This window comes from Carlito syrichta, unplaced genomic scaffold, assembly GCF_000164805.1.
Source record: "Carlito syrichta isolate Samal-C Ts95f unplaced genomic scaffold, Tarsius_syrichta-2.0.1 Scaffold149321, whole genome shotgun sequence".
In the NCBI taxonomy this organism is placed as follows: domain Eukaryota; kingdom Metazoa; phylum Chordata; class Mammalia; order Primates; family Tarsiidae; genus Carlito; species Carlito syrichta.
The window spans coordinates 74,587-93,043 of record NW_007093417.1 but is presented as its reverse complement, the minus strand read 5'-3'; the positions used below and the strand labels follow the sequence as shown (position 1 = coordinate 93,043).

Sequence of the window (18,457 nt, the reverse complement as noted above, 5' to 3'; positions counted from 1 at the left end):
CTTCGTAAATCAGAGAATCCACAAGACATATTTCTAGTGTCTTTACTAGTTGTCTCTTTACCAAAGAGTCCTGAAGGTTGAGGCTTGAAGCATTTGGGGAGGACTCCTGAGTACAGGGTAGGACTTAATGGGCAGCCAGATGTGGGCTGAGAGGGACTCTGATGAGGGGTTGGGTCCAAGGGACAGGGTGGCCAGCTAAGTAGGGGTGCAAGGGTCACAGACTGAAATTTGATTTGATTTGTGCATAGAGCCTACGCAAGTTACTTGGAAATGACCTCATCTAACCCCTTCTCTACAATGGGAACACTGAAACCTGTTCCAATTAAAGATATGCAGCTTTTCTGTCATATGTGGGCTGGACTGAATGGTCCAGAAAACCTCATCACAGTGGCTTGGCCAAAGGGAAGGAACAGGTAGCCTCATCAGTACTCTGTAAGGCAGGAGCCATTGGAGGGGAGAGGGAAGCGGCAGAGTTTATTCACACCATTCTTCACACAACCCCTCAGACCCTTTCATATTCTTGCTCCCAACTTCTCGCTCCAATATCCTTTATCTGTTATTCAGGAAGAAGTTAGTAACTGAGTTGCCACTACATGGCAGGTGCCTATGGGCAATGAGGTCTTCAAATGAGCAGAGAATGCCTCTTTCCTTAGGGCTATGTGGTACGCTGTCTGTATGTGTTCGTGTGCACGTGTGTGAGCTGAAGGGCAGATGCAGTGGAATACCTGCTTCAGCATCTTAGAGGAAGAACAGAGAATTGGGAACAAGGTGTCCCTGTATCAGCTCTGAGCTATGAGCCTCACAAAGTGGCCTCACTTCCTGGCCAAATCTCCACAACAGTCCTTCAAGTGGCAATTAACCCTTGTGAGAAAACTATGATTATACATATTGAAGAGAACATGGAAAATACAAAAAGTTCAAAGAAGAGATAGAAATATCCATAACTCTACTACCAAAACTAAATACTGCTAACACTATGACTTGTTTGTATTTTTTTTCCTGTGCATGTGATATAAGCAAAGTTGGGGTCATTTTTATGTGTATATAAATATAAAAATGTACATAGTTTCAGGTCATGCTTTTCTTCCACAAAGAAATATGCCAAGAGCATTTTCTCATATCAGTAAATATTTGAAGATATAACTTTTAGTGGTTATAAAATATAAACAGCAATGTACCATGATTTGGTCCCAACAATTGGATATTGGCTGCTGACAATTTGCTTTCCCATAAGAAGGAGGACTACTGGATCAAGGTAAGGCTCTTGATATAAATTATTAATAGCTCTCCAGAAAGGTTCTATATCATACCCCTCATCAGAATGAATGAACATGCTATTTTATGCTAGCTTCTTCCATTTTAAGGAGGTGCCTTTCTAAAAGCATTACTTATTTGACAGGTAGCATTTGTTTTCATTTTCAATTCTTTATTAATGATTGGAAGATACATTTACATTTTCTAGAAGGCTGTATAAATTCTTACATGGGTTGTCTGTCTTCATTTATTTATTTTCTATGAGGACATTTTATTAGTTATTTGTATGAGTTCTTTATATATTAAGGATATAAGCCACATTTATATGTTTAGTCCTATTTGTGAATGAAGAATTTTATTTCTGTTTATCACTTGCCTTTTAATTTTGTTTATCATGTCTCAATATTCAGACATTTACCACTTCTATATTATGCTTAAAATGTGTTCCTCTAGAGAACTGACATTTTCTACCTGGCACTCTAACCATTTTAAATTAACTTTTTAATATGGGGTATTTCAGTAACAAAAGTAAGGGAAATTCTAACCCTAAATGAAGGAAGGGTGAGCTGGGGCTAGGAATTTTCAGGGGAGACTTGCTTTTATTTTTCCATTTGGAGCTGAGCCTCAGGCAAGCAAGAACCTACATACCCACTTTGTCTATCTGTGTGTCTTGGTTTCCTTGCTTGGGCTCAGGGGTCCTGACTTATGCACCTCCACCTGCCCCAGGCCTTCTTCCTGCCCTGTGCCAGGCTGTTTACATTGAAGACTGGACCCCAGAGAGGGAGCAGAAGATACCTCAGGCCATCTAGTCCCTGAACTGGCTTACTCCTCCGAAGAGGCCATGCATTTGAAAAGTACTTTTAAAATGTCCATGTTGTGTGCGTGCGTGCATGTATGTGAGTGTGTGTGTGTGTGTGTGTGTGTGTGTGTGTGTGTGTGTTCATGTGTGCACACACACTGTATGGGGAGAGGATAAGGGAGCTATCATGAACATATTTATCACAGGACAGAAACAGAAGTATGGTCCTAATTTAAATGAGATTGCCTCTAGTGTTTCCCTAGGTATTGGTGGTTGTTATTTGAGATATTCATTAGCATGTTAAGAAAGTATTCTTTTATTTATATTTGATTGAGGGTAGAGTTGTTTTTCTTTTTATTAAATCAGGAAAAGCTACTTACTCTCTTATAAGAGATCGTGTAATTTAGTGCCTTTAGTTTGTTGATGGGATGTTATATTAATAGTGTGTGCAGGAAAGAGTTAGCATAGTTGTTCTGATGTTTGAGGCTGACGACCCCTGGCTGGCATCTGGGAACATGGCTTTTGACATGTGCCCTACGAGATAAAGTTAAGGATGACATTGTATCTCTCTGCCAGCCTGTCTAGACTGCCTGTACAAATGCAATTTATAGCAAAATCAGTGTTCCTTCTGGATCTGGAATTTTGGTAGGCAGAGGGTGCCTCTGTGATCAGCCCCCAGTAAAAACCTCAGTCTCTAATGGGTTTTCCTGGGCAGAAATGTGACACCTCATTTGCTGCTGGAGAGGGAGCTGTTCTATGTGGCCCCTTGGGGGACAGCACGAGAAGCCCACTCCCTGGACTCCTCCACGCTCCACTCAGGTGGAAGTCTTTCCCCCCTTATGGACCAGCTACATACTGATGACAAAGCTTTAGCCATGAATGCAGCTGAGTCCTGTGCGCACTTCAAATGATGCCCTGAATGTGTGAGTGGTTGTGGGACCCCGACACAAATAGATTTATAAAGAGTAAACCAACTCAAAATCCCTGGGGTATTTTTGTAGCATATTTTGGCATTTTACAGACACACACACATGTATCTCCATGCTATGATTGGAATATGTCCCCCAAAATCCACATGTTGAAACTTAATCGTCAATGTGGTAGTATTAAGAGAGGAGGCCTTTGTGAGGTGATTAGGTCATGAGGGCAGGGCCTTATGAATGGGATAAATGACCTTAAAAAGGGGGCTCCAAGGAGTATCCCAGCCCTTTTGCCTCCGCCCTTCCCCACATGAGAACACAGCATCAAGATGCCCTCAACAGACACCAAATGGCAACGCCTTGATCTCGAACTTCCAGTTTCCAGAACTGTGAGAAATACATTTCTATTGCTTATAAATTAAGGCATTTTGCTATAATAGCAGAAATGAACTATGACACTCCATATATATGGAGGGAGAAACAGACAGAAACACAGACGCTGCACAAAGGATGCTGTGAGCCAAGTGTCCGAGTGTCGAGCTCTGTAGGATAGAGCACCAAAGCTTCTCTTCTCTCTTTGGCCGGACAGGTCACACAGAACAAGGTTTTTTCAAAGTGTGAACAAACTCACTGGAAAGACATTTTCTGGCCTAAGAACTATATTTAAAATGAAGATTTTTGGCAATGTTGGATTTTATCCCAAAAATATGGGTGCATTTAGGTTGATTTTTTTTAAGCCTCATCTTGAAGCAATTTTAGCATTTTATATTCTCCAAAAATACGTAAATTCCTCTTTTCTAAAATAGAGGAAGACTGTTGTTTTCACCCATTTATCTTGGCTCTGCTTGTTAAAGGTTTGCCTATTTTATTGGCATTTTTAAATGCCCCTCTAAGATGTACTTAGCAATTCTACTTACCAACTTTGTTTTCTAATCCATTCATTTGGATTATCGTCTTTATAAGTTGACTTTATTTTTCCGCTTCTAACTTCTTGAGTTAAAGGCTTAGTTTTTTGTCTTCACATTTTTAAATAATAAAAGAATTTTGGTTTGAATCTATCTGCAAGCCAGCACTGGCCACATCCCTTATGCTTTTGACTATCACTCTGTAATTGCAGAATCACTTCCATCTTGACCCATGTCATTTTGAAAGGGGTTCTTTAATATCCAAGTACTTGATTATTTAGTTTTAACCTTATTACTATCTAGTTTTAAAGGATTTTGCTCTATAAATACAGGTTGTATCATTGCTGTTTTTCTGATTTTGGACATTTTTATGGCCTAGGTTAGATGATTAATTTCTGTAAATGTTCCATAAATACTTAGAAAGAAGACACATTCTTTTTTGGTACAGATTCCACCCAGAACGCTTAAATCACTCCTATTTTTTCCTACCATTCAGATTCACAATCCACCTTACTTTTATCCAATAAAATATGCTTAAACTTTCCTCCTACAGTTGCTTCACTGAATTTCTTTATATGTTTTATACAGATTTAAGTTTCATATACAGACAGAAAACTGCACAAATCACGGCCTCTATAAAGCAAGCACATCAGGAAACCTGCATTTATAATGAGATTCAGTGCCTTGGACCTGCAAACCCTGGAGCAACCATCAGGCCATTTTACAGCTTCTGCAATGGTACCACTCGTAGCCACCATGCTGCAGCTGCGGCTGCATCCTCACCGTGGACAGTGTCTTAGTATAAAATGTCTCTTTGCTCTGTTCAAGTTTTCCTCCTCGGCGTTTGATGAAAATCTATTTGCTTCATATCTGTGCTATGCCGTCCCATCTCTGCCCAATCTCCCATTTGTATCTTTTAGGGCTTCTTATGTTCCAGTTGCCAATGCACACTCAGCATCAAATTCACCAAATCACTTCACATTGCAGGACAGGTGGTTACAGATACACTCCATGACAGGAAGGCCATTCTGTCCTGTCTTTGGTTCTCTTTCCCCCACAGGCTCCCCTCTCAAGTGATCTATTACTTCTATTTCCTGGCCCCTGGCCCCTTGTCCACCATACTGACCCCTGCAGAGTAGCCTCTTCACTCACTTGTCCTTCCCCTGCTGACCTGTCCCTGGTGGTTGAAAACTGACTATCACAACAGCACAGGGCCTAGCCCAGAGAAAGGGTTCTAAGGGCGTTCACTTAAGGAACAAACAAACTGGCTGAGGCTATGAGGATCAGGGTCATCAAACAAGACTGAAGATACTGCACACACCAGTTATTGTCAGGTTTCCCCACTGAGTGGCTGGCAGATGTCACAGAGCTCAGACTGAAATTCACAAGAGTAAGGTGAAGGCTCCTGGGTGCCAAGCACTGCAGGTTGGCACCTGCTGGGTCCTTCTCATGCACATCCACTGAGCAGCTGGGGATCTCACTGGGACATAGGACTGTGTGCAGACAACATGTTTCTAGAATGAGAGCCCTGGCCCTCCACCCTGCCTCCATGCTGCATTCACAGGCCTCCCGGGGTAGGCAGTCACCATGAACACATGGAAGTTGTGTCTCCTAATGAGGCCGGTCATTCATCAACAATAGGCAGCAACACACTAATTTATCAGAGATATTTACAGGCCTCTAAGCTGCCGAGGCCTCCTCAGAGAAAGTTCCCAACTTCACTGGAAGTGCCACACTCTGTTCACCATAAATTAATCACATTCTCTACTTAGGAAAACAAAACACTGCCAACTGCCATCCCCTTTTGTGACTAAGGGGCTCGGTCACTTAAAATTAAAAACAACAACAGTCCTGATTCCTTATATGTGTGGAGAATTTTCCAACTTCACAAGGTGCTTCTGCATTTATACAACTTCGAGGCAGGCATTTCCTAGAAGCTGGCAGGGTAGGAACCACCCCATTTGGGTGATGCCCTCTCAGTCAAACTCAGGGTGAGGGCAGCTGGACTCCAGAGGTGGGGAAGGCTAGCAAGGACTGGGACCAGAGAACAGGGGGCTGGCTGATGAAGGGGAGGTCAGATCCCCAGAACTCTGGGATGTCAAACTGAGAGGTCTAGACTTTGAGGGATAAAGTGGATATACTGAAGATTTTCTAGGATGGCCTATTTTCAGATTTTATAATGCTCCACTCATAAATCAGCAACAGATCCCAGTAATGCCAACATGTGGAGTTTAAAGTACATCTCCCAGTCCACCAGAACAAGCATGCAGATGCTTCATGAGAGATGTGACTGCAGTTCTGATTTAGGACTCATGCCCCAGCAACAGAAGCCATGGAAGGTTTCTGAGCAGGCCTTGACCCCTGGAGCCAGTCCTTCAAGGGCTTACTGGGCTATGGGAGCCTGAGAAGGGTCTGCAGGCCTGAATCAGCCAGATGAGCCAGAGGTCCCTAGGGAGGGGGAAGAGGGTCCGGAAGGAAGGCAAGGCCCCCCCTCAACTCACACTTTCTCGGCCAAGGTACAAAATATGCCTATAAAATAACCCACTTAAAATAGCCTACAGAGGAAAGGACAAAAGTAGATGGTGCCAAGTGGGTCCCAGGGGACCTCCTCTCACCTCCAAGATACACAAAAGTCTGGCTGGAAGAAGGCAGGTGGGATGCAGAGTCCAAGCTGTGGGTGCTGAGGCTGGAACCTCAGTGCTTGGCAGAGGTAGGAGGAGGGTGCCATGGAGAGACCCCATTGGACACAACAAGTGGAGCCCATGGGATACAGTGAGGAAATGCCCAGGGGCAGAGTGTCCACACAGAGCTAGGGATTAGAAACAGAGGGCATCTGCAAGTCTGGCAGAGGTGATGGCAAATTCTCCAGGAGAAGTATATACCTCCTTGGATCCAGCACTCAGTACAAGAGGAAACATTCACTCCAGAAGATACCGCCATCCAGGGCCCAGAGTACAGCCCCAATCCCAGCCCAAAACCCTGCCCCACCTCCCTCACCCCTCCCCATACCAGACAATGCTTCAACTTTCCTTTCCTGCCCAAGTTTTCAGGAATTAAATACAGAGAACACCCCATCACTCCCTCTCTCCCCAGGCCCAGAATGCTTGGCTCTTGTTTAATACCAGGAGAGCCTCTGCCTTTCTTCTGGGAATACCTTGTCCTCAAAAAATGATTCTGTTCCTATGGAAATGACTTAAAGCAACACATTATTTCCCAAGAGGCAAATTACAATGCTGCAAAGAGTAAGAGCTTTTAAAATCATTTTCCATGAATGTTCTATTGCTACAGACTCACGTTCTGGGTCTCTCTCATTCAGGCTGCATTCCATGGTTGCGGAATCATTTTCCTAAAATGTCACAATTGCAAACACAATTCCTCCATGCTCACCAGGATTCCTCGGGTTCTTTATTTAATTTGTTTTCTCTTCTTATCTCCTTTCCCATTTAGTTCAGTGCCCCACAACACATGCTGGTGCTCATAGCATCTCTCCATCCAGTCCCCTGACATCAAAGCACTAATTTATTCTGAGCTTAGAGAAAAAAAAAATCTTGTGGTTCCTCTGGCAGCCCCTGCTCCCGGCTCAAGCTGCAGGGGCTCCACAGGCTCTTGGGGTTTGCACTGCACCCAGTACCCACACCCGCTCCCGCACCCCATCTGCTTGGCTGCACCCGTCTCCTGTCCTCCCTTGATCTCAAGTTAAGTGAGCAGGCTCTGAGAAGTCAAAAACATTTTAATCAGCTTCCCGAGTTGCACCCTCTAATTACAGCAGGGCAATGTCTCCAGCCAAAGAGCAAACAAATTGTGTCTCTACATAAAAGTGTGATGAAATATGGCAGGTTGATGAATTTGAGCACCTTGTCATTTGCATCTTTCAAGGCCATCATGAATTCTGGTGCTTCAGGCTACGTCTGCCCCTGCCAGCGACCCTTGAATGTCACCATCACATGACACAGCAGGAGAAGGTCCACCACCAACTCAATGTCAGGGTTCCTATCTTCTGTCTTCCACCCCCAGGGGATCACAGACCTGCTTCAGTCCCCAGAACCAGGGTGACACTTCACTGCAGTCATCATAACAGGAAGAAATGCCGCCCCCAGAACCCATGTGGCACTTTACTGCACGTCATCACACGTCATCATAACAGGAAGAAATGCTGCCTACACGCTCCCACAGTCAATGTGCAGGCCAACATTCATCTGGTCGGCCTTAAGCCACCTTGTGGGAAGGGGAGTGTGGTGGCACTCTCCCTATTTGGAAAGCAGACAGAAGAAATGGAAGACCAAATGGAGGCAAAGCCCTTTGCTTATGGTCTCTCCCCCCAACCATATGTGGCTCGGGGTCTCCCATGCAGAGCAATTTCTAGGGATGACAAAGATCACTTCCTCATGCATAGTGCTCTACAGCTTCAGGGTCTCACAACACCCCAACTCTTTCCTACCCCACCTCCTAGTAGGCATAGACAACCCAGGAAGGCAGCAACATCTGCCTGGGGCCTCCAGGTGGCCTGGCCAGAAGGAATCTCAGGTGTGTGATTTCTCACCCAGTCTAATCTCTAATGCATCACAGTCCAAGTGTCGTGAAGAGGCTTCTGGAGGCCAGAGGTCACATGCCACCCCTTCTAGGAGTCACGCTGCTGAGGACATGCTGGCTCAGGGAAGTTTCTGTGGGGAGCTTGTTACACAGCCATATCTAATAACTTGAAATGTTGACAGCGTTTCCACCGCCAAGACCATGTGACCGCTGCCAGATTTGTCTCTTCAGTTGGACTAGCTTTCAACCAGCAGGAGGTCAGTAGTGAAATGCAACTAGCACTTCTCAAAGCTCTTCCACAAATAACCCTGTGAACTAAAATTTAATAAACCTCTCTGCTAGTAGAAAATCAAACTCAGATTCTTTTGAAAAGGCATTACTTACTTGAAAATCTCTTTCTTCTAGTATTTCTTTCCTCCATCTCACGAGAAAAGCAGCACAAACGTACAAGTGGAAATGAGAAAAGCCCTCAGGTTCAGACTAAAAGAGAAAAAATAACCAAGAGAGAAATTTTAATGTGTTGAGTCATTAACATAACTATAAAGTTATCTGTGATAGGGTTTATCTAGTCAGGGTTCAGAGAAAACCAAAGCTGGTGTTGACTCACTTTTACTTAATGCCTTAATTTCAAAATTCTCCCCTCATTCAAATAAACACCATTTTCTCTTTAAGTACCAGCAACCTGATAAATAGCATGTGAATAGCAGACCAAGTTTCAGGCAGCCTCAAAGCAGTTGTTCATTTGGTTCTCTTGCACAGATAATAGCCAATAAAAGACAAATTCAATGAACACTAATCCTATGCCAGGCAAAGAATATACTCCTTGCAATAATCGTATGAAGGAGGTATTCTCCCTTTTCACAGATGAGGAAACAAATCTGGGAAGTTGAGTAACTCATCCAGCTTGAACTCAGGTAAGTGGGAAATCAGGTCCTGGGCTTGAGTCTACACCAAAGCCCTTCTTCCCAGGGAATTAACAGGAAAATAAAGCTGGCAGGAAGTCACGGGTCACAGAAAGATGAGGCTCACACCCCCTCAAATCATCACCCCATGTGTCTCCTCATTATCATCAAATGTGTCCTTCCCTCCCTCCCTTTTTCATCTACTCATTCTTTACTCATCCTTAAACCCAGGACCACAGTCATCTCCCCAGAGCTCCTCCCAGACCTGTCCTCTGGGTTGGTACACCTGTTCCTCAGGGCTACCAGATTAGTTCAAGCACACAAGCCAATTGTTAAGACTTGGGTTTCCCAAAAGTCCGGTTCTCAGGGTGCTGCCTTCACAATTCTGCCATGTCCATGCAATATCTATAAGACTACTGATAATACTTTTTAAGTAAATATAAAATACATGGTGCATAAGATAGTGATGTGCCATGGAATAAAATGAGGCAAGGAAGAAGGATGGGAATAGCAGGAGGGCTTGAAGGGGGGTAATTTGCAATTTCAATATGATGGTCAGTCACCTAAGGTGACATGTGAGCAAAGCCCAAAGAGGAAAAGCCATTTAGACATGTAGGAGAAAAACGTTCCAGGTGGAAGCAACAGGAAACACAAAGACCCTGAGGTGAGAGACTACTTGGCATGTTCCAGAAACAGTAAGGAGACCAGTACAGTTACGATAGAGTGAGGTGAGTGGAACAGAAGCTGAAGCAGCTGTGATGGGCAAGTGTGATGGACAGACAGCTCCTCAGGAGCTTAGGTCACTGCCTTGTTCTCTTGGCTTCAGAACGGAGGGGAAGATGTAGGCTTCAGAAGGATCCTTCTGGCTGTCAGGCTGAGAAGAGACTTGGCACAAGGCAGGGGAGAGGTAGAGCCAGGAGGTAGGTTAGGAGATCACAATGATCATAAAATCAAGAGGTGCTAGTGATGGGGCCAAGGGTAGAGCAGTAGAGCCTGTGAGAAGTCAAATTCTAGATATATCTTAAAGGCTAAGCAGACAAAATAAAGTGGTAAATACCAGAGAACTGAGTAGGAAAGAAAGAGAAATCAATTACAACACCAACATTTTTGCCCTCAACAACTGGAAGGAGGAAGTAGTCTTTTTCTAAGATGGGGAAGAGTTATGAAAAAGTTTGTAAGAAACTGGTGGGAAGGTCATGACTTAGTCTTTCATTATGCCAATTTTAAGACATCTGCTGGGAATCCAGGTAGAGATGTCAGGTAGGCACCGAGACAGGCAAGCCCAGGAGAGTGGTCAGCAGTCCAGGCTAGAAATAAACACTGAAGACAGAAAGACCCAAAGGAATGACCAGGGAGCTGGGAGTTGATCCAGGAAAGTGAGAGAAGCAGCAGAAGGGTCCAAGCTCTGGGAGGTGACTGTTGGATTTTACAGTGCGGAGGTCACTGGGGGGCAAGAAGGCTGATGGAGCGTGTTAGAATGGAAAGGAGGAAAAAACAGACAGGACTGTGCTTTACTGAGCTAGCTAGAACTGGCATTAAAACACTAAACAAAATTGCTCATAGTGGAATGGGCCTCCTTGCCTTCAACTGCCTGGTTTTGAAAGGGGGGGGCTGCCCTCAATATTTCATAGACACATTTTCTCAAGGCCTTTTTGTAGATAACACATACCAAGTTAGAAAAGTTCTCTTCTATTCCTAATTTACTAGAGTTAATATCATAAATGGTTACAGAATTAAATCAGATGCTGTTCCAGGATCAGGTGAGAAGATAATTTTTTTCTTTGATCTGTTAATGTGGTAGATCACACAAATATCATAGTTTCTTTAATGTTGTACCAACCTTGCATTGCCAGAATAAACGCGATTTGGTCACAATGTGTTATATTTTTACTGAACAATTATCAACATATATGATTGCCTTTATCTTAAGCAATGCTTTTGCACTGTAGTCTCTGGTGGAGGGACAGTAGTCTAATGTGACTACAACTACTCATCAGTTTTTGCTGGGTAATGTATTTATTTTAAACAGCTCTATTGAGTTATAACTATCATACAATAAGCTTCATATACTTAAAGTTTATAATTAAGCTCACAAACTTGCCACCGTGTGCAGCACTGTACAAACAACTTGGTTAGGCTTCGTAATCTTGGTATATCAGTGTCTGACAGCTGTGTTCATGTAGATGTGTGGTGGTGTCTTGCTGAGTGGCGTTCATTATTGTTACTGCATGTTTTTGTGTGTCATCAAGAGAATGTCGGAGCTTGAATTAGAGCAAAAAACAAACATTAAATTTCTTGTTAAACTTGACAAGAGTGAAAGTGAAATCAGGAACATGTTAGTGCAAGCTTATGGGGATAATGCCATAAGAAAACAGCAGTGTACAAATGAATTAAATATTTTTCTGAGGGGAGATAAAGTGTCACTAATGAAAAGAGGTCAGGATGACCAGTAACAAGCAGAACTGACAAAAAACATTGCAAGAATTCATCGAATTGTGTGTCAAAATCATCAGCTGACTATGAGAAGCATAACAGACCAAATAAACATCAATAGAGAAATAGTTATTAGGAGAGTCTGAACTGAAAATCTTGTCACAAGAAAGATGTGTGTAAAAATAGTCCCAAAGGAGCTCTTGCATCACAACAATGCACCTGCTCACATAGCACTGTCTATGAGGGAGTTTTTAGCCAGTAAACAAATAACCGTATTGGAACACCCTCCCTACTCACCTGATCTGGCCCCCCAATGACTTTTTGCTTTACCCAGAGATAAAAGAAATATTGAAAGGAAGACATTTTGATGACATTCAGGACATCAAGGGTAATATAATGACAGCTCTGATGACTATTCCAGAACTTAATTGTCACACCACACACACACACACACACACACACACACACACACACACACACGCACACACATAACTTGTGAAAACACCATCGCTTCCAAAAGTTTCCTTGTGTCCATTTGTAAATCCTCCCTTCGATCCCTCCCATTCCCAGCCAATCACTGACCTACTTGTGTTATTATAAATTAGTTTACGTTTTCTGAACTTTTAAATGAATAGAATCTTATAGTATAGACTTCATTTTGGTCTAACTGCTTTTACTCGAGATTATTATCATGAGATTCATCCATGACACTACAAGTATCAGTGATCCATTCCCTGTCAATGCTGAGTAGTACTTCATCACATGGATACATCATAGTTTGTTTATCCATTCATCTGTTGATGAACATTGAGTTGTTTCCAATTTTTGGCTATTACACATAGATTCTATGAATATTTGTGTACTAACCTTTATATGGACATATGCTTTAATTTTGCTTGGATAAATATCTAGGAGTAGAATAGCCAAATTAAGAGTTTAACTTTTGAAGAAACTGACAAACTATTTTCCAAAGTGGTTGGTTGCACCATTATACATTCCTGCCAGCAGTGGATAAGAGTACAAGTTCTGTCATATCTTGGCCAATGTTTGATATGGTCAGTCTTTTTAATATTAGTCATTTAATAGGCGTGTGGCAGTATCTCAATCTGGTTTTAATTTACATATTTAAATTTCTCTAATTACTAGTGACTTTAAACATCTTTTCAAGGTGCTTATTTGACATTCTTTGGTGAAGTATCTCTTAAAAATTTATAAATCAGTTTGTTTCTTATCATTGAGTTTTGAGAATTATGTTCTATATATTGCAGATATATACTTTTTCAGATATATATTTTGCAAATATTTTCTCCCAGTCTATACCTTTTCTTTTCGTTCTCTTAAAGATGACTTTTAAGGAGTGTAATTTTAAATTCTGATGAAGTTCAATCTAGTGTTTTGTTCTTTTATAGATCATGGTTTTGGTGTCATATCCAAAATATCTGTGCTTAACTCAAAGGAAAAAGGTTTTCCTCTAAAGTTTTATAGTTTTAAGTTTTACATTTAGGTCTATGATCCATTTTGAGTTAATTTTTATATATGGTGTAAAGTCTGAAGTTAATTTTTAAGTACATAGATATCTACTCATGCCAGTAATTTGTTGGGAAAATTATTCTCTCTTCACTGAGTTAAAAATCAAGTAATGTGGATTCTTGGGAAGATGGCAGCAGAGCCAGTCAGACTAAGTGAGTCCCAGTGTGAGTGAGTGAGTATATAGAAAATTTTGCATATGTGTGAGTGAGTAAGTGGGCATGTGAGTGGCTGACTGAGCAGGGACTAGGGAACAGATTACTAGACACACCTGCATGGAAACAAACTTGTTAACCTAAATGAAATGGAGGACTTTCTGATATCACACAGCCTCCCAAGGTTGAAACAAGAAGACATCGAGATACTAAATATACCAATAATAACCCAGGAAATTGATTCTATCATAAGAAAACTACCTACCAAAAAAAAAAAAAAAAGACAGAAATCTCTGGACTAGATGGCTTTTCAGAGGAATTCTACAAAACATACAAGGAGGGCTAATACCAATTCTATTGAAAGTATTCCAGGCAATTGAGAAAGATGGAATTCTCCCCAAATCATATTATGAAGCTAACATCACACTGATACCCAGATTGGGTAAAGAGCCAACAAAAAAAGAAAACTGTAGGCCAATATCCCGGATGAACACAGATGCAAAAATCCTCAACAAGATTCTAGCAAATTGGATCCAACAACACATATCAAAAGTCATCCACCATGACCAAGTAGGCTTCATTCCCAGGATGCAGGGCTGGTTCAACATTCGCAAGACCATGAATGCAATTAAATACATCAACAGATGTAAAGACAAAAACCATAGATTATATCATTAGATGCAGAAAAAGCTTTCGATAAAATCCAGCATCCCTTCTTGATAAAAACCCCAAATACCTAGGCATAGAAGGAACATACCTCAAAATAGTAAGCACCATCTACAATAAACCCACAGCCAGCATATTGCTAAACAGACAGAAACTGGAAACAGTTACCCTGAAAACCAGAACAAGACAAGGCTGCTCGTGCATGCTCATCCCTCTTGTTCAACATTGTGTTGGAAGTCCTAGCTAGAGCAAGTAGACAAGAGAAGAAAATCAGGGGATTCAAAACAGGTAAAGGGGAAATCAAGTTATCCTTTTTTGCTGACAATATGACCCTACACCTCAAAGACCCATGAGAATCTGTCAAAAACCTGCTTGCACCGATAAAGGACATTGGCAATGTCTCAGGGTACAAAATAAATGTGCAATGGGCAATTGCATTCTTATACACCAACAACAACCAGGCAGAGAACCAAATAAAAAGCACAATTCCATTTACAGTAGCCACCAAAAAAATGAAATACCTTGGCATCTTCCTAACCAGAGAAGTGAAAGGCCTCTACAATGGAAACACTGCTCAAAAAATCAAAGAAGACACAAACAAATGGAAAAATATTCCATGCTCATGGATAAGAAGAATCAACATTATTAAGATGTCCATCTTACCAAAGGCAATATACAGATCCAAGGTAATATTCATTAAATTACCAACATCATTCTTCTCAGACCTGGAAATGACAATACAGAAATTATATGAAAACATAACCACAAATAGCCAAAACAATCCTCAGCAAAAGAAACAAAGTGGAAGGTATCATACTTCCAGACTTTAAACTTTACTATAAGGCTACAATAATCAAAACAGTCTGGTATTGGTACAAGAATAGGTATATGGACCAATGGAAGAGAATAGAGATTCCAGAACCAAAACCTCAATTTCTCAACAAACTCAACTTCAGCAAAGCCTCCACCAACAACCACTAGAAAGAGGAGAAACTATTCCATTAATGGTGTTGGGAAAACTGACTGAACACATGCAGAAGATTGAAACAGGACCCCTACCCATCACCATAAACAAAAATCAACTCTAAATGGATCAAAGATCTAAACATAAAACCTCAAACTATAAGAACCTCAAAAATGCAGGAGACACCCTTCTGGAAATTGGAACTGGCAACCAATTCCTGATCAAAACCGTTAGTGCCCATGCCATAAGAGATAAGACAGACAAGTGGGACCTCATCAAACTGACAAGCTTCTGCAAAGCCAAAGAAACCATCAAGAGTGGGTAGACAGGCCACAGACTGGGAAAAAATAATTGCCAACTATATAATTGACAAAGGCCTAACATCTAGGATCTATAAGGAATTCAGTTGTGCCCAAAAGAAAAAAGCAAACAGCCCCATTACAAAGTGGGCAAAAGATATGAATAGACACTTCACAAAAGAAGACATATGAGCAGCCAACAGATACATGAAAAAATGCTCAGCCACACTAGTCATCAAAAAAAATGCAGATTAAAACTACACTGAGATACCACCTAACTCCAGTCAGGATGGTCATCAACAATATTTCAAAAAACATCAGATGCTGGAGAAGATGCAGGGAAAAGGGGACACTTCTACACTGTTGGTGGGAGAGTAAACTAGTACAAACTGTGGAAAACAGTGTGGTGATTCTTAAAAGATCTAAAAATTGACTTTCCAAACGACCCCACAATCCCCCTACTGGGAATATACCAGGAGGAACTCAAATCACTCTATGAAAAAGATACCTGTACACGCATGTTTATTGTAGCATTACTCACAATAACAAAGCATGGAACCAACCATGCTGCCCACTGAGAGAGGACTGGATTAAAAAAAAATGTGGTATATATACACAATGGAATATTACGTAGTCATCAAGAAGGACAAAATCATGAACTTCACAGCAGCTTGGATGGACTTAGAGTCTATAATACAGAGTGATCTATCACACAAAGAACTGAGTATCACATGTTCTCACTCATAAGTGAACCTTGAACAATTATCATGGGAAACTGCCAGTGGGGGGCATACCTCCTCAACAAGGGTACTTGCATAATGAACATTTGTATATCTAACCCTGAATTGTACCCCACATCTTTAAAAAAAAAAAAAATATATATATATATATGAAGAACCCATCAAGAGAGTGGGGAGACAGCCCACAGACTGGGAGAAAATATTTGCCAACTGTATACCTGACAAAGACCTAACATCCAGGATCTACAAGGAACTCAAAAGTACTACAAGGAAAAAAACCAAACAGTTTCATTAAAAAGTGGGCAAAAGACATGAATAGACACTTCTCAAAAGAAGACATATGGGCAGCCAATAGACACATGAAAAAGTGCTAATCATAATGTAAATCAAAACCACATTGAAATACCACCTAACCCCAGTAAGAGTGGCCATCATTAATAAAATAAACAACAGCTAGGTGCAGTGGCTCAAGCCTGTAATCTCAGCACTTTGAGGACGGAGGCAAGAAGACTGCCGGAGCCCAGGGGTTCGAGACCAGCCTGGTCAACTTGGTGAGACCTCATCTCTACAATATATCAAAAAAATTAGCCATGTGTTGTGTGGTAGCGCGGACCTGTAGTTCCGGCTACTTGGAAGCCTGAGGCGGAAGGATCACCTGAGCCCAGCAGGTCAATGCTAGAGTGGCAGTGAGCATGCAACTACATGCCAGCCTGGGTGACAGAGTAAGGCTCAGACTCAAAATAAACAAACAAACAAACAAATAAATAAAACAGATGCTGGAGAAGATGCGGAGAAAAAGGAATGCTTTTACACTGCTGTTGGTAATGCAAACTAGTGCAACTTCTTTGGAAAACAGTGCGGCAATTTCTAAAAGAACTATACATTGACCTTCCATATTACCCAACAATCCCCCTACTAGGAATATACCTGGAGGAACTCAAATCATTCTACAAAAAAGATACCTGCACATGCATATTTATTGCAGCACTATTCACAATAGTAAAAACATGGAACCAACCGTGCTGCCCATCGAAACTGGACTGGATAAAAAAAATGTGGTACATATACACAATGGAATATTTCGCAGCCATAAAGGACAAACATATGGACTTCACAGCAACTTGGATGGATATAGAGTCTATCATACTCAGAGATCTATGACAGAAACAAAGAACAATGTACCACATTTTCTCACTCATAAGTGGACCCTGAACATTTACCATAATACTATAAGAAGAGGATTGGCAGTAGCAGGATCCTGCCAAGGTTGGGGGTGGGGGAAAGGAGACATAACATCAATAAGGGTACCTGATCTCAAACCAGGCAACATGGGGACCAAAGGGAGGCCCAAACTTTACCTGTACAATGACCACTTATGTACCTAATCCTTGATGGTACCTCACATCTTTAAACTAAAAATTTAAAATAAATTTTTTTAATCAGGTAATGTTAGTCCTCAATTTTTGCTATTCTTTTTCAAAGTTGTTTTGGCTAGGTCTTTTGCATTTCTATATAAATTTCAGAACCAATTTGTCAATTTCTACAAAAAAGCTTGCTGGGATTTTTATTTTTATGGATCGAATGTGCCTTTACTGATAAATCACCCTGTCCCCAGCCGAAGTGCCTGGGTCCAGCACGGTCCTAGGAACACCCGCACCCCAGCCCCTCGCCTGCCTCCTGGCTCAGCCTGCAAGGGGTTCTGGGATTTTTAAAAATAGGAATCGCTTTGAATCTACAGATCAATTTGGGGGACTAGCATCTTAACAACATTGAGTCTTCTGACTCATGTTCATGGTATACTTCATGGTTTACTTAGGTCTTCTTTATCTTCACCAATGTTTTATGGTTGTCAGAGTACAGGTCTGTTACATTTTGCTTTTTAGATTTTGCCTAACAAGTTCATTTTTTTTGATGATACTGAAAATGGGTTTTGAAATTTTCAGTTTCTGATCGCTTGTTGCTAGTTATTGGGGTTCCTCTATTCTTTACTTCCTTGTATTTCTATTATAACTAACACAGTTCTAGATTTTTAAAAATCCAGCCATGATCTCTAACTGAACACTGTGATATCTAACTGGCTGTGATTCCTGATACATTCAGGTTAATTTACATTCTCTGTTCTCATAGTCACTGCAGTACATTGAGCTCAATAGAGACAGCACTGGGGCAAGTGAGGGCTGGACGGGCACTGGGTAACTCTGTGCTGTGCAGAGGAAAAACAACTGAACATGGGCAAAGGATATCCCAAGAAGCCGAGAAGCAAATGTCATCATAGCATTCTTTGTGCAAACTTGCCAGGAGGCGCACAAGAACAATCAACCAGATTCTTCCATTAACTTTTCAGAGTTTTCCAAGAAGTGCTC

The 18,457-nt window shown here is 41.5% G+C and overlaps 1 protein-coding gene across 1 annotated transcript in view; it reads right to left on the bottom strand.

Moving 5' to 3' along the window:
- LOC103251928 (TBC1 domain family member 22A) overlaps nucleotides 1–18,457 on the bottom strand; it is a 137,840-nt gene that overhangs the window by 46,923 nt on the left and 72,460 nt on the right. The window contains exon 3 of the mRNA XM_008050543.2: nucleotides 8,793–8,888. Within this exon, the coding sequence (XP_008048734.2) occupies nucleotides 8,793–8,888 (96 nt within the window). The remainder of the gene's footprint in view (nucleotides 1–8,792; nucleotides 8,889–18,457) is intronic.